This window comes from Mytilus galloprovincialis, chromosome 14 (genome assembly GCF_965363235.1).
Source record: "Mytilus galloprovincialis chromosome 14, xbMytGall1.hap1.1, whole genome shotgun sequence".
NCBI classification, from domain to species: domain Eukaryota; kingdom Metazoa; phylum Mollusca; class Bivalvia; order Mytilida; family Mytilidae; genus Mytilus; species Mytilus galloprovincialis.
The window spans coordinates 10,863,316-10,880,877 of NC_134851.1; the positions used below are offsets into that span (position 1 = coordinate 10,863,316).

Sequence of the window (17,562 nt, forward strand, 5' to 3'; positions counted from 1 at the left end):
TGCCACCTACAGAGATTTACAATAATTGTATGATTTCGGCCTGACTATGAGTACGTATTCTTTCAGCATTCATAATTGCTTTTATTCAATTTTCAACTTTATAGCAAACTTCATCTGACTTCAAGTTTCTGACATTAATGTGTTCTAACAGTTTAATTAGTTTTAACTTTAAACCATGCAAAGATGATGTAATCTTACTAAATGATTTTAAGTTTGGTGAGTGTGTTTGTATCATTTTGTTATTGAAATAAGAAAACAACAGAACTAGATAAGTGTGTCTCTTATCTAGACTTACATGTAGATATCTATCACGAGGGTCGATTGAGAACAAACCTGACATTAACAAAAATGCCCAGCTTCCTGAATATGAACTTTCTATTTCTATCTAATAATTTTACATCCGTGTATGGCATATATACTTCTAAGTTGATACGGCAATTCAGAGTTATAATCTTCTATAATTATTTCCTTGATAAAGGTTTGCTGCTTATAAAAAAAAATTTAAACAAAGGGTCCAAAGTGGCGAAGTTGAAATCATCCGTTCTTAAATTTTACAGTTGTAATACGAGTTAGTTGATCAATTTGTAATACGTCTTTCACAGATGACGACGGATACAATGTACATGTCTTTAGTTGATGTAACCACAATCACATGCTCCTTTCCTCTCATGTGACTGTTGAGGACTTAAATCCGGGATTGTACTTCAATGAGCAACACGACGGATGCCACATGTGAAACAGAATCTGCTGGATTTTTATGAGATCATCCCCAGATTTTTAGTTGGGGTTTCTGTTATTAAGTTTTTCTGTTGTTAAGTTTTTCTTTTGTTAAGTTTTTCTGTTGTTATAATTTCTGTTGTTAAGTTTTTTTGTTGTTAAGTTTTTCTTTTGTTAAGTTTTTCTGTTGTTAAGTTTTATCTCTGTATTATATACGGCTTTAGTTTTTGTATCGGTTTACATTTTTTGTCCTGAAATTATCAGTTTGTTTTTAACCTATAAATTAGAATCTTTCTCCTTGGTTTTACTGAATTATCTTCATTTGAGACTCAAAAGTCCGTTAAACTGTTGTTGAGTTGCGTACATCATTTCAATAGATATAATAGACTATTCATTGTCCGATATAACGATTATAGACATGATAACGGTGTTGTATTATATCTTATCTCTGCGTATATATATTTTGATCGTTAAAAATATTTTGATTAATCAAAGAAATGTATTCCCTTTCAAATCATATTTGTTTACCCCGATCTCTTCTGTGTAGAGCATGTATTGCTTTGTTTATCCTAATTGATGTTATTCTGAAGTGTCTTGTTTATAGGCGGTGGAAAATAAATCGTAGATTCCATGTTGTGCAATGTCGAAAAATACTGAACTACTTATTTTTGAATCTCAACCAACCTTCTGTGTCTGTCGCATTAAGTGGATTATTTATTTTCTATTTGCTTCAAAAGTTAAATATTCTGAGTGGATTGAAACTAAAAATCACAATATATGAAAAAAATGCCTCGATATAGCACTCTACAATGAATGTTAAGTGAGGGTTAAACTAGCTATAAAACCAGGTTAATCCACCATTTTCTACATAAAAATGCCCATACCAAATCAAGAATAAGACAGTTGTAATCCATTCGTTTGATGTGTTTGAGCTTTTAATTTTGCCATTTGATTAATTTTTTTTATAGGGACTTTCCGTTTTGAATTTTCTTCTTAGTTCAGTATTATTGTAATGTTACTTTTTAGTTGAATGAGTAAGCCATACTCAATGTTTCGTGGAGGGTTTGTCTCACTTTTTTTTTCTTATTTCGTATATTTTGCTATACATGTACTAGACATGTTTTCCTAAGTATTACTTCTATAAACATATATTAGTGAAAGGTAAACGCAATTATTTTTGAAGCAGTAAATAATTAAAATAAAGCACAATTTTGAAATCGCTCCAATTGTTTCCCTGGATGGTAGTTTATGTTATCTGTACTCTAGTTTCGAGTCAGAAGTTTATTTAAAATCTTTAAAACTGAATATGAACAAAACGAAAACGCCAGGCAAAAATTTCGAAAATCCAGATTAATATAAACTACTCATTTGTTGATTAAATATAACATAAAAAAGAAAATATTTTGATAGTATAACTAAAATATAAATAGAAAACAAATATGAGTTGACTTGAAGGAGCATAAGAATGTAATAGGAATATCTTTAAAAGAATCCTGCTTCAAATGTATTGCGCAAAGCCTTTAAAGTCGTAAAGTAATTATGGTATTTTGCAAGCTTCCGAAGCGCGTTTCTGGATTTACCACTATCGGGAAGGCAATCAAAATTTGAAAGTCAATGTATATAGGTATACTCTATTACACCAGAGGCTCAATTTAACAAAAGGGACATTAAAGGAATATCCACATAAATTTACAGACTTCAACTTAGTAATTTTATAAAGATGTGTATATGATTACGTTTAAAATGATCAGGTATATTAGCATTCTTGTATGAAATTCGAGACACATCAATTTCTTTTCTCATGATTAACTAGTTTGCGTACTTTTCGAAATCACATGTGCATGTCAAACATACCGGAAATACAAGGACTATTTACGTTACGTTTACATGGTATTGATAACAGGAAGAGAAACAATTCCTTAACTCAGTTGGATATGTAGAGTTGGAAAGTGAAGTGACGAAAATTCAACTGTTAAAATTAAAAGACGGAAACTCTTAAATAGTTACACATGATATGTTACTATATATTACTATATATTACTACTGGAAACATTTTTCAAGTAAGTATATTGGTGTTTGGCTTCAATTCTCAATTTTATGATAATTATTTTTTGGCAGGCCATAATGGTGTCACTTCTGTGAAAAAAAATCAAAACAATATTTTGCATGCATTCAAACAATTTCTGAATTGTATACTGTTTATGGCTATATTGCATTTTGTTTAAAATTACCCCCATTTATAACATTATCATTGTCCGAACGTGAATTTATATCAACATGATAAAAGAAAGATCAGATACCGTCAAGCTAAACTGAATACACAGCTACTTTTGCATAGGTACTATTTCTGTACTAAAAAAATGAAGTACTGGAAATTTACTTTTAATATTTAGTACTATATCTTTGCTTTAAAACTATTGTAATATTTAGGTAGTTGTATTTTACAGTACTTGATTTGTACTAAATATTTTGGTACAGAAATAATACAATATTCCATGTTTGAAAATCATAACTTTAAGAGATTTGAAATAGAAAAACTTTCATATGCTGAAAATGTAACGGTAGTAACCAAAAATCTATAGTACCTAAATTTCAAGTACAAATAAAGTACTGTGAAATAGAGGTACCTAAATATTACAATAATTTTAGAGTAACAAAATAGTACTGAATATGACAAGTAGGTTTCCAGTACTTCACAAATTTTTAGTACAGAAATAGTACCTATGCAAAAGTAGCTGTGTATGTAATGTTAACAAAGTAATTAATCTTTCTATAAGTAGTGATAATAGTGATTAGATGCAAATAGATTAACAAGTTGCCTGATAAAAAAATAGAAACGTAAACGTGATATGCTGTTTAGTTTAAATATGAGTTTATACGTTAATTTTAAAGGCGTTGATATCACTGAAAGTAATTATACAGTATTTACTCTTTAAGGTATAGAATATTTCGACAAACAGGAACAGAAATAACAGCATTGTTTTGTTGTTTATATAACAACGTTTACAGACAGTTTACTTTTAGGAAAACCGAATGATGTGTATTTGACTACAATGACTGCGACAATTATAGATTCGAAAAATGATTTAACTTAGGTATATTTTTTGGGGCTAATAAAAAGAATACAATACAATTAGCTATATTTTTAAATGATGTACATTGTTTGATTAATATAAAGACCCGTTTTCTGTTATAGTTGATGCGTGTTCCTCAGTTTTTGTTTGTAATTCGGATTAGTTTTTTTTCTCAATTGATAATGACTTTCGAACTATGTACTGTTGCTTTTAATTCAGTTGTTTTTTTAATTGATACATTGTGGATGCTCCTTCTGTCTCTTTTTGATGATTTTATTTTAAAAACAAATTGTTTGTTGCTTAAATAGGTTAAACTATCAGCTATTATTTATCAGGGAAGAGGATATCTATACATTTCCCTTGCATTTATGAAATAGTATAACCGTGATACTTAGGAATTCTGGTTCACAAGACATACAAGATTCATTTGAACATACAATGGTTGAAAATTAGAATATTTATAGATAGAGTTCATAATATTATTAAGCTGAATCATATATGCTTACACATTGTCTTCATTGAAGAACAATGCTAAGGTAACATTTTAGTTGTTGCACACATTTAATCATGTTGTTGACACTAACTGATTTAAGACCGATCAATCAACAGTGTTACGATCATAAAAGATGTTTATTCAGCCATTACAACATTTGTACCGTGTCTCTTGTATATAACAGTTAGAATATTTTGAATTGTCGTAATTTTGCTCTGACGACATAAAAAAGCAAGCTTGCAATGAAATTATAAAAAGAAAATCACATGAGAATCAGGCAAAAATGAAATGAACACTTAAGTATCGGATATTATCACGGGAAATATATCAACTTAATTTTATGAAAATCAAATATTTACTTTTAGAACATGAAATGGGAATAATCCGGTCTGATTTTGTCCATAGTGCGTCGGCTGATATTAGGTATTTTTATAGATACTATGCCCATAACGAGATATTGAAACATAGATGGATATCGTTCAATGTCTGAAATTATACAACATACTTTATTTTCGACTTATACGTACAATTGTGGAAAAAGCCATCAACGAAAACCACGTATATTAGTATCCCACGAATAAAAACAACTTTCACAGTATACTTATTTTCCCACTGTAAAAATAAATACAAAATACCACAAATAATTGTTATTGGTTTCTGCCCCGGCCAAACTATTCTTGATAAGCTTATCTGATTTAAACTACTTGCGGAGTTTGCGGTCTTTCTTAAATGTAAACTTAATTGAAAATATTGAATATAGTAGCGAAGACTGTAACAATTTCATGAATCAGTTGAGTGCACATTTGTTGACAAAAAGGTTAATTAATTCACAAATTCCTATGAAATCGAAGTGATCAAGTAGTGTTATGAAAAATACAGTTTCACACTTTATTATTTTTGCGTTCCAGCATTTTGATATTTACTTTCCGAAATTTTTATCAATAACAAGTTCGATGACGTACTATATGCTTAAATAAATATAAGTAATAATGACTACTACAAAGAAGGAGAAACTAAAGTATGTGTCTGAATTTGCCATCTTTAAAACCAATGAGAACTCTTCAGTTATTATAAATTAGATAAAAATAAACTACAGAATAAAAGATTTTGACATCTGATAATAGCTGTGAAAAAAAGACTGTTTATAAATATAGGCAAATATATTCAAATTTTCGTTTTACAAAAAGGTTGTTGCAATCTTTTCAGTATACTCTTGTCGTATAAACGATTTTAGGAAAACAATATGACCATACGAAATTGTTACAAGAGAGTGAAAAATATAGCAGACATATTTGTTTTTAAGTTAAGACCTTTTTTAACCGTGTGTTATTTGGGAAGATTAAACTCAATAATGAGACGACTAGTTGCAGTTTTGTCACAGCACTTACTTTACCAGGAGTTTCTGGTTTTTATCACGATGATTGTGCTGAATATTTCGTGCATCGATCAACTGTAATGCGTACTTATACGAAAATAAAATTAGATTAATTTTGTTTAATATCAATAAGCACATGATTGGTTATGATTTCTTTTGACGCCTATTATAAAGCATAAGGATAAAGCATATTTAAAAAAAGAATCATGTTGGTAATTGTTTCTTTTAGTTTCCGAATTGTAAAGTTAGTAAATCATTGAAATGAATTATAAAGCATCATCTGTAATCAAAGTAAATGTGGTTGTTGTTGGAGATGCAGGGGTAGGAAAATCGTCACTGGTTCTCAGATTTACAAAAAATGATTTCCCTGCCTATAGTAGTTATATGCTTGGAGGTAAGTGCATTAACTAAGTATGGTATCTTTGGGTAGGAGTGTTGGATATTCATTTGATAAATGTGGTTTGATTGCCGACTAGATAACTTTCCATTACAGTCCACAGAACAATAGTTCAATCCAGGTGGTACCGATGAATTATCTTGAGATCTGGATATCCCCCATTTGCACTGATTACCATAAACAACTACCCATTGATGTTAAAAGAACAAGGATGGTTACATCTATAGGTCTTTTTTGTAATCTCATATCGTACATAACATGCATTTAAGGTGGTATGGGAGTCTAAAATAAAAATGTTAGAATTTGTTCATACTTTGCCAAAACGTAGTATCTATTAATATATGTTGAAAAATGTAATAAAAATGATAGGTCACCGCGCATTTTTCAAGCTACAGGACGTGACAAAATGACAAATTGTGTATGGATTGTACAGGAAAAAGCACCATTTTGTGATTAGAAACTACACAAAATGATAGAATTGTTAATTACTTAAGGTAAAGATAGCTTTCAGACAATGCTTTGAAGACCTGTTGGTGACCTGTTGGTGACCTGTTGGTGACCTTCTGCTGTTGTTTTTATATTTGGTCGGGTTGTCTCTTTGACACATTCCCCATTTCCATTCTCAATTTTATTTGAGAATATCAAAAGAAAAGATAGGGTCACCGTACGTTTTTCCCGCTAAAATACTAAATAGGAAAATTCAAAGTAGAATCCTTCAGAAAATGCACTATTTTAGAGTTACCTCCCCTAAAAATGCCGATTAAAAAAAATAAAAACAACCAAAAATAATTAATATTTATAAGTTATATTCTTATAAATTGGTTCTTTTAAATGAAAATTCACATTTAATTACTACATTCCTGCATCAAAATTTGCTAGCTTAATAGAAAATCTAGACCTTTGGTTCTCTGTTTTTTACAATCCAAGATGGAGGAAGACACCCATACCACCTTCAATAACAAATGCATTCGAAGGACAAAATGTGAAAAAAATCCAATGAGACTATACCAGAAAAATAAAAGCAGCAGTACTACACCGCTGTTCGAAATTTATGAATTTAATGGGAAAAAGCAAATTCGGGTTACAAACTAAAACTGAGGGAAACACATCAAACATAAGAGGAGAACAACGACACACAAAAGATGACGAAACATTATTGAAGACTTCAGCCAACGATAATCATTTCGCTGCTGACTCCTGGTTTGAAATGCATATATACAAAATGATAGATACCAAGCTGATACACTTGATAACTCATTACCTAAACTGGAATATCATCTTAAATACTTGTGTATAACTTCTGTATTTGAACAAATATAGTATATTTTAATTCATCCACTTATGTTTTTTCGTGTGAGTTATAGTTGGTATATTAAAATCGAAATGAGAACAAGTTTATAAGACAATCTTATAAAAAAAAAAGGATGAAAAAAAGTCTGACCAATGATTGAAAAATCGGTTACAGTACCAGTATCATACCAATCTGTAATATATTTAAATCATAACAATACAATATTATGTCCGATATATTAATGTGCTTACAATTCGTTCAATATTTTCCCGCGGATTATATCCTAATAGTAGGAATATTGTAATAGAGAAGTTGTTTTCATAATAAAAACAACAAAAACACACAGAACTGGGTAGTTTTTCCTAAAAGTTCAGCAGACTACGTGATAAACAAAGACAAAGAAGTATGATGAATCGAAATTTCCTTTTCTGCATTCAAAAAGTAGGAGTATAATTTTTAATGATTATGGTTGTTGTGATTTCCTTAAGTTTTGATTGAATAGCTCGAAATTAAAACGAATTGTTTAAGTTTATGACTTTTAAAATGGTATCAACTGTTGTACTGAATTACGAAAACAATCATTTTGGATAAGTTACAGATTACATCTAAACGAATCATGTCATTGTACAGACAACTGATCAGGGGCAAACTTAAGGATTGACCAGGTCAAATGAAACAAAATTCAAACATATGAAACTATCACAACAAACTACCTATTGTAGAATCCACACAAAAATAACCGATTAAATAACACTTATACATTGCATTGACTATTCGAATGATCGGTATACAAATGTAGCTGATGAATTGACAAGCATAAATTGTGTTTCTGTTCAAGTTTTCTGTTGTTTCCTTTTTCTATCAAGCATTTCCGAGCAGACGAGTTTTAGGCTGTAAAGAAAAATCTGTTGCGTTTACCATTTCGGAAATTGCTGGATCAGAAAGTTTCCCAAGTTTGTTTTATCGAGATGCAGGAATCGCATTAATTTTATATGATATCAGTAGCCATGTAAGTACCTTTTAATAACTACAAATATATATTTATTTTCCTTCACGATTTTTAAAATTATTTTCTTGAACGTTGGCGGTTTTGAAGGCTTACGTAATTGATAAAATATGGGATTACAATATAAAGGCGTGACATTTCTCTAGGTTTAGTGTATATCATTAAAGTATTGCCGTGACGTCAACATATTCATTAGGCCACACCAATTAGATTAATAGTTATTTGGATTTTCCCGCTCCTGTTTTGGAAAAATCGACTTTTCAATAAAAAAAAATAGTACCTCTTCTGCAACTTTTTGGCCCGCATGCCGCTCCAAAATCAGTTTATCCTTGACATTGTTTTGTCTCTCGTAGACGTTTTTCTTGTGCATATATTGCCTCTATCAATTTAAACGCATGTGTCATCAATTGATTTGTTAAAAAAAATGTCAAAAATCGGGATGCCAACATGACTTTGTGTCAGATCACTGCATATGACAAGTAGTTATCAAAACACACATGATCAAAATGGATTTCGTTTTACCTATATTATATCAATACGGACCAATTTATATACAATCGATCTTCAAAAAGGCAGGGCGCACTCGAAACTGTAAAAAGGGCACAAGGCGGAACATTAGAAAGGGCGGGCGCCGCGCCCTCTGCAAACGACCTAGCTGGCACACTGATGCAGACCTGTTCTAGAAGACAAAATAAAAAATCTTTCGTTAGACGACCACGATCACACTGTACTCATTAGAAAAATTGTCATTCCAGATCATTGTTTCAACAGACATAGTCAGTCTTGTCCGAAATTAATCGGACATACACTGGCTGTTTAGACAGACAAGATATGTTGTCCGACGGTCCCAGCTTGTCTGTCAAAACAGCCGTTGGACATCAGAGTAACCTCGTACTACAACAGACGTAGATTGAGCTATCTGTCTTGGATGAAAATGATATTAAATTCACATGATTAAAAATAAAGGAGATATAAATCTTATTTTGATGAAACCTCATATCCTCTTGTTAGTCATTTTACATGCACTCAGAGCTATTTTGTACAATTTAAGAGTTCCAATATTCGAGATCAAAGTGATGATGGCCTGCAATTAATAATAAGGCATGCATCATTATTGCAACCACTTCCAGTTTAAGATGGATTTCAGGTTTCAACTGCAAAAGAAAAATGTATTTTGTCAAATCCGGAATAATTCAAGTAAATGTGGATTAATGACTTAAGGTATTTTAAGGGAATGTTTCTTTTCACTGCAAAATAAATATTTTACTGTAGATGTTGTTGAAATATTCACATCATGTTGATCCTATTATGGATAATTATATTGTTCCAACTAGATGCCAACTAGCCAATGAACAATCACGACCGTATACGAAAACAACTGTTTCAAAGAAATTCAATATTTTTCAAGGGCATTTTTTTTAATATATACACATATCTCAATTAATTCTATTTCGTACAATATATTTACCTTCCATAACCCCTCATGATACACTTTACCCACTTTGCCTTCTTAATATATACACATGTGTGAATTTAAATAAAAATGCATGCAGTTGAAGCTTATTTGACCAAAATAGTCAAAAGTATAATAAACCAAAGCGACCCATAAAGTTGGGTATGGTATAGACTGTACTACAGACACAAATACGTCAAATTATATGCATCAGAGCATGTTTCTCTTCCTTTTTCTTTGAAATTACCAAATTTTAACATGAACATTAATTTCGAAATTGCACAATTTAAAAAAAAAATATACCGCTCGCTCCACTTGTAGAGCACACGCCTCAACAAAACTCATTTCCAAGAATTTTTTACCATAAAAAAAAATTCTCTCGCTCGCCCCATATTTTTTGGAGCTATTATCCAAAGAACTATTAATCAAATTGGTGTGGCTTTATGTATAAATTCTTTTTCTAGAATCAACGCTCCTTAAACCTGGCACCTAAAAATGTTCAATTGTTTCCTACCCGGCAAAGCATGCTTGAGCTAAATAGTATCTAATATTCGGTACGATGAAGTGCAATTACAGAAAAAAGTAGAATTTCTGTTCACCGTGGTATATATTCAACACCTGTTCTAGATTAAAGGAGAAATAATAAAATAAAAAAAAAAAAACGCATCAAACAACTGAATTGAGCAGACTTTGTCTCGAATTGTGGAATATCCCTTTTAATTTTGCACACTTTCTGGAAATAAATGTAACAAATTGAAAATATAAACACAGAGATTGCGCAATATTCTGTGCATGAGACGAATTAAATGAAATAAAGACCTAATTTATTTACCAAAAATGAGCGACAAATATTCAACATATGTCTATTATGAATGCATAACCATCTTATTATTTTGCTTTATAAAAAAACATTTAGTAACATATCATTTATTTTCAAACGATCATACTGCCTCCTTATTAAAAAGAGCAGAACATTAAGATCATAACCATCTGTTCTTGTTGTCCAGGAAAAATCACTATTCAAGTTTTAATACTAAAATTTACATAATCGATATAAAGAATCTTATCATGTAACAAACCTTAAGTTTTGTTTTTATTTCCAAATTGAGTTATCAGTTTTTCTTTATTTTAATAAATTTTGTTCTAATATAGCAGAAATTTAAACAAATATGTTACCCCCTGAAAAAATAAATTGCAATCCCATCCGGAAACTCTAGTTAAATGCCAAAGTTTAATTTACGTCATGCAATTACCCATAACAATTTTCCATAACAACACGGAGTCTGCTTTGCAGAAAAGCAAAATGAGTATGTTAAATTTGATGTATGCCTTTTTGTGCTTCTTCGTTACATTTGTTGTTTTTATAGTGATATTAAGATGATAACACAATATTGACTGCTGTACCCCTATTTTTGACATTTTACTCTTTGAGTATGTTTGTTTTGTTCATACATCGTTGACAATGTAATGGAATTTGAAGCGACTGTCATACAAGTGAGATGTTTAGCTAGCTATAAAACCAGGTTCAATCCACCATTTTCTACATTTGAAAATGCCTGTACCAAGTCATGAATATGACAGTTGTTATCCATTCGTTTGATGTGTTTGGACTTTTGATTTTGCCTTTTGATTTTTGATTTTCCTTTTTTAAATTTTCCTCGGAGTTCAGTATTTTTGTATTTTTTCTTTTTGTGAAATTTAAGAACTTAACGGGTCAATACACACTGTCAAACATAATTCCGTCTATTTTGACATCACCCATTTCATTCGTGCCATGCATAGAAATGCAAATATTGCAGTGATCATAGTAACTAGTCTTGCAAAATACGTGTAAATATCTTTATTTTCATACTTTCCGTTCTATTTAAACAACTACAATTGAAATAAAAAAACATTCGAAACAAGGTTCACTCTATTCACCGTTTTGAAGTTTATTTTGACCTTTTAAGGTTGTAGAAAATATAACATATCACAATCAAGCATAGTTTAATGTGCATGTTTATTCTTCATTATCATTAAAACAACAGATGCATCAACAGAAATTCCTACTTCTCTCTGTCTTTAACTAATCGCCGTACCGAATATTATATATTCTTGAGTCTAAACATTTTTTGTCGAGGTAGTTAAAACACATTGTAAGTTTCTATTCACTAAAGGAATTAATTTTTAAAACTTACCTTTAACTTATTTTTATGCTAAATTTGTATTTCCCTTACCAATTAGTTGTGAACTAAGATTTATTAATTCATCGTTGAACATGATAACGTGGTTATCAAAACATAACAATTCCTTCTAATTAAGGGGGTTCGCGGGTCTAAATCATTTATATAGGATTTCTCTATATTTTTCTATAAATGCACTTTATCTTATAGTTAATAGAAACAAAAAATAAAAAAGTGGGGTCACCGTTCATTTGCGCTCACAATCTGCCTTCGAAAGAAGCATACATTTTTGTAAAGGTGTTTTTTTTCTGTTGAAGTAATAGGAGAAATAAAGGTAATATCGAAATAAAAAAAAGAAATTTATTACAGAAATCGCTAAAATTTTAAAATGATTTAGTTTAAGTACAGCTTATATGAAAATTATATTAAAAAAGATAGGTCACCGATGAGTTGAAAAAGATATTTCAATTTTAGAGCCAAAAAATGGCATTTTTCCACCAAAGGGAGATAACTTGGAACTTTTTCAATGATGTATACATTTTGAAAGTCATCTGGGGCCAACAAGAATTGATTGTTTTGAATAATTTTTGTACCATATGATAAAGTAACAACTACAAAAGGTTATAAATAAAATTTGTAATGAAAAACAAATGTTTGATTTTTTTCTGAAATTTCTATACCCTCGAGCCTCCTTAAGACAAGGCTTACACATCACAAAATAGTTTTAAATATAGATCGATGCATAAAATACAAACCATTCGCTCTCCGGGCTCAGGTTTTCGTTTGCAAGAATCAACGCTTATTTATTTTATCTCTACTACATAACGTATGTTACTAAGTTCTAGAAATACCACCATAATTTAAAATCGTGAAATGTTGGTACATTACATCAAAAGTTTGATTGTTAGATCTGTAATGTTGTGTCGATTTGGGACATAAACCCATTAAGAACACAAATATGAAAGCATGTCAAAACATATAACGCTAAACTAATCTTTATTCATGACAGCCTGAACTTTATGTGATATTTTAGAAGCTGTGTCCTTACGCAATCATATATAGACGTACTGGATCCGTACTCAATAACCTGTATGAAAAGCTGTATATTATAAACACAAACAAAGAAGCAACATATTTATCAAGCAAATAATTCAAACATTAGTCAGAGTATCTGAATGGGCAACCAGTGGTATCTCTTTTTTACTTGTACCAAACTTTTTTTGTAATGACATGCTCATGTGAAAATACCAAAAACTGTCCTTTTCTGTATGTTACAATGAACTCTAATGATGTTTATTACTTTTCAATATAGCAATCCTTTGAGAACGTAGAGAAGTGGCTGTCACAGATACAACAGAACGGACCGCAGGACTTGAAATGTGCATTGATTGGAAACAAAGTTGATTTAGACGGCAACGAGAGGCATGCAAGGGAGGTTGAAACCCAAGTAAGATAACAATTAAGCTCATCATAGATACCAGCATTGAACTGCTTATATTTGCGGTAGACGCGCGTTTCGTTTTCAAAAGACCCATCAGTGAGTCTCGAATCAAAAGAAGTAAAAAACACTAAATAAAGAACAAAGTTGAAGAACATTGAGCATCAAGATTTTTCAAACTGCAGCTAAGGTAATCTATTCCTGAGGTTATAAAAGATTAGTTTATTTTTAAAAATCAAGTTATTTCATGATTAAAATCATATCAATGATAATATTAGTTCTGACTTCTTGTCTGGTGATACTCTCGTGATATAAAAGCTCCACCAGCAGTGGCATCGACACAGTGGTTGTAAATAAAATCTTGCCTTTATTTGTAAATAAAATCATCATAGATACCAGGATCTTTACTGTTGATGGAAAACACATTTTGGTTTATTGATACCATTCACTTAAAGTGCTTGTAAGATAGCTTTGTAGAAAGCTCACAAAAATGTATCGAACACACCAAATTTGCAATTCGATATTTATATTTTCTAACACTTCGTTGATACTGCAGCTTACGGACTACGAGTATCCAGCTCAGAAGTCATTGCATCAGAATTGACGTAAATTTTAATATTTGCAGTTTAATCCATATAAACGTTTTGTGTGGCAAAGTATTTATTCATCCCGGCACTTTTTTATTCTGCTTTGCTCTTTTTTGTATTCAAATTTCTTTTTTGCTTATGCAACTTGTCTTTATGCCGTTATGAACAAAGAGGTAAAATGCGAAAATATGACAAGGGCAGAATGTAGACCTCTACCAGTTGTCAAAATACGAAAAACTGCCCGGGGACTTTTGATGAGAATTCTAGCCATTAAATTACAACTTCTACAATTTTATTTTTACATTTTTGCTTGCATATTATCGTAAAAACAAAAACATTTACAAAGAAACTTTTCAATGCAAGAATGATCAGCTACAAAATAATATTGATTTAAATCGTCAGTCGATTGCTCCTTAAGTCCCAGTCACACTAGACCACTTACTACGACTATACCACGATTAATACGAGCTATAGCAGTTGAAATCTGTTTATCTGATGATTTTATCCTTCCTATTTGCAGAAAGATGTGTCACCAGACATGATCGCTTTTTTCATGAGGATATTTAGAAGAAATCGAAAAAAATTTGATGGCGTGATAAAATTTGACAAATCATTTGCCGACAACAAATATTTAACTAATGAGGAGAACATTTTTTTCACACCGATTAATAAATGCGAAAATAACACAAAATTTTGACAAACTAAACACTCAGACAAACAAATCAGCAATGCAAAATATACATAAAAGATATTTATATCATGAAATTGTAGAAGAGTGTCTGTTACTGTTTATGCACATATACCTATGTTAATATAGTTTGAACTAATACGATCATATTTCCATCTTAAAGGAAGGACAACTACTTGCAGAAGCCCACGGCTGGTATTTTGCAGAGACATCTGCTCTATCGGGGGAAGGAATAGACAAAGTCTTTCATGATATGGGTATGTATTATTGAATGAACTGTCATATCCATGTATTCCTGACTTAGAACTGGCATTTTTATGTAGAAAATGGTGGATTGAAGCTGTTTTGTATAGGTAGCTAAACCTCTCACTTGTATGACAATATTGGTGAAGTACAGACATCCTCATATAGTGGAGAAAACAATGTGTAAAAGAAAATATTGTTTTGTTTAATGAAGACGAACTACGCAATAAACTTGTTATAAGGGATTGTTCTCTAATTTGATTGATTGTTTCAACTTATGAATCCTCATGTGAGTTTATTAATCAGAGCAATTAAAAATTGGATCCATAGTTGCCATAATGAAAGGCTGGTACAATTAACCCATATCACTTTTTGTCGCCGAGAAAAACATCTTTATTTTTAATTAGAGTCCTTTCAAATTTAGATAACGTAAACAATGTATTAACCGTAACCAGTTGTTCTGCGTTATAGAAAAAAAAAAACCTTTTTGTTTGTTGTTGTGGTGAACCATTAGAAATTAGGATAAGATTTTCAGTTATCAAAACTATGACTGGATTAGATAATAAGGGAACTCTGAATTAAAGCAGCTGCTTTTACTAATGTTCTTTACCAATGTATGTAACATTATCCCCTTCATATATGTTAAAATCTGCCTTGTCTTTAATAGAAAAAACATTTGTGTGCAAAAATATCCAGATAATCACATTGCAAGGTGTGCGTTGAAAGTAAGCTTGCTCCTCCAACGTACATTATATTTTAAAATTTGTTTTAGTATTGGGGTTATGATAATGTTAGCACTATATCTTTTTTCGTTATTATATCTTTAGTAGATATATCTATATGATACCAGTGCCGATGATACAACTCTCCATCCAATTTAAAATTTATAAAAGTAAACCATTATAGGTTTATAATTATATGTCTTTATGCACAAAAAGCCTGTACATTTTAAAAAATATCACAGTTTTCTGTATGTACGATAATTACAATATATATTTATGTTCAACTAGGTAGTGCATTGGTCGAAAGCTGTAAGAAAGAGAAAGAATTACCTACTGTGTCTTTGTGTGATTCTTACGTTCATCGGCTGAAAAAGACATGCTGCTGATTTAACTTCAAATGAAATATCATTTACAATCTATATTATTTGTTGGTTTTACATTTCTATTTTTCAGATAAACACAACTTACTTATTTGCGCCAAAAAATAAACACATGCTGATTCTCGTAAAACAATTAGGTATATACTTTTTGAAAAAAAGTTTTCATTTAAGATGTGTGAAATTATTTGAAAATGATCAATTCAAATAAAGATTTTAAAAGATTGTGGAAAGGAACATTAAGTTTTGCTGTACATTTATCAAATTTCAATAAAAGGGAATAAGTCAAGTGTCATTATAAAGGAGTTCATATACTCGTGAGCAAACACACAATAACTAGAATAATGAATAATTCCAATTGTGTTGCAGTTTTATGTCGCAAAAAATAATATATTACGCTAAAACAGTCTTAACCTTTTCTGTATCTAGATAGTTTGTCCTTAATTACTTGACGAGATAAGCCTATCAGTTTGTTATGGAAGTTACCACCCACTGATAGTTAACTAAGATAATAAACGTTATGTGTTGGGCTTTGTGATTATAAACAATAGCAAAGTAACTCATATGAGACAGAAGTCTGTTAATCTAATCATATTACGATTTTTTGTATACTAAATAAGCCATTCTGATATTTTAAGCATCATTTTAAAAAAAATATAATTATACTTTCGCTTACTAGGCGAAAAATACCGAGGTGTTGAAAAAAATAAAACCTCGGTAAACTTCGGAAAAATAGAGACAAGATACGGTTTTAGCTTATACTGTTTTCCTTAATTTCATCTACACTATACAGATATTTTTTTTTATATAAAGCTCGGTAGTGACTTTTTGTGAATAAATTAAAGTACTATTTAGGTCAGTAGCGAGTGTATACTCCACGCCTACAAAAATGTTCATTCACACGTCTCACGATTTCAAGAAAAGCGTCGTAATGTTCTAACAGAAATTCTTTGCCATTCTTCAATCAAGGCTGCTCGTAATACCTGTACATTATGACAAGCTGGATCTTGGTATTGATATTTCGACCAATATTATTGGAGACGTTATCAATGGGATTCATTTCCAGTGAGATGACTGGCCAAGGCATAGTGTCAATTGTCTTCTGATCTAAATAATCGGAAACAATGCATGCTCTGTGTGGCCTAGCATTATCGTCCATAAATGTTGGTCTGGTTGCAAAATTGTGATTGTCAAAATGTGGCTGAACGATTTCCCAGATGATTTGTCACGATATTTTTGACCCGTCCTAGTCCCATACAGAAGATAGAAGTTCATTTTCCAGACAAATGAAAGCATCCCCAAACTGTCACCCCCACCATCGAACGCTTTAGTTCCAAAGATTTGCCGTTCGCTGTATGCTGTATTCCAATGACGCCATACGCACATGCGCCTATCAATATGATGTAGGAGGGATTTGCTCTCGTCAGACCAGTGGACTCGACGCAACTATCTCAAATTCTAATGGCGGTGATCATATGACTACTGATGTCGAGCTTGATGATGCATAAGATCAGCAATAGTCTTTTGACTGGATTACGT

At 31.0% G+C, this 17,562-nt stretch overlaps 1 protein-coding gene across 1 annotated transcript; it reads left to right on the forward strand.

The window, feature by feature from the left end:
• Window positions 1-5,920: 5,920 nt before the first annotated feature.
• Window positions 5,921-16,258, forward strand: LOC143059361 (uncharacterized). Its single transcript, XM_076232847.1, has 5 exons — window positions 5,921-6,053; window positions 8,214-8,356; window positions 13,281-13,415; window positions 14,845-14,938; window positions 15,935-16,258. The coding sequence occupies exons 1-5, from the start codon at window positions 5,921-5,923 to the stop codon at window positions 16,030-16,032; spliced, it is 603 nt and encodes a 200-aa protein (XP_076088962.1). The 3' UTR covers window positions 16,033-16,258.
• The last annotated feature ends 1,304 nt before the right edge of the window (window positions 16,259-17,562 follow it).

Coding starts and splice junctions, on each gene's coding strand:
- LOC143059361 (XM_076232847.1), top strand. CDS start 5,921: ATGAATTATAAAGCATCATCTGTAATCAAAGTAAATGTGGTTGTTGTT. Junction 8,357..13,280: donor TATATGATATCAGTAGCCAT/GTAAGTACCTTT, acceptor TTTTCAATATAG/CAATCCTTTGAGAACGTAGA. Junction 14,939..15,934: donor CAAAGTCTTTCATGATATGG/GTATGTATTATT, acceptor ATGTTCAACTAG/GTAGTGCATTGGTCGAAAGC.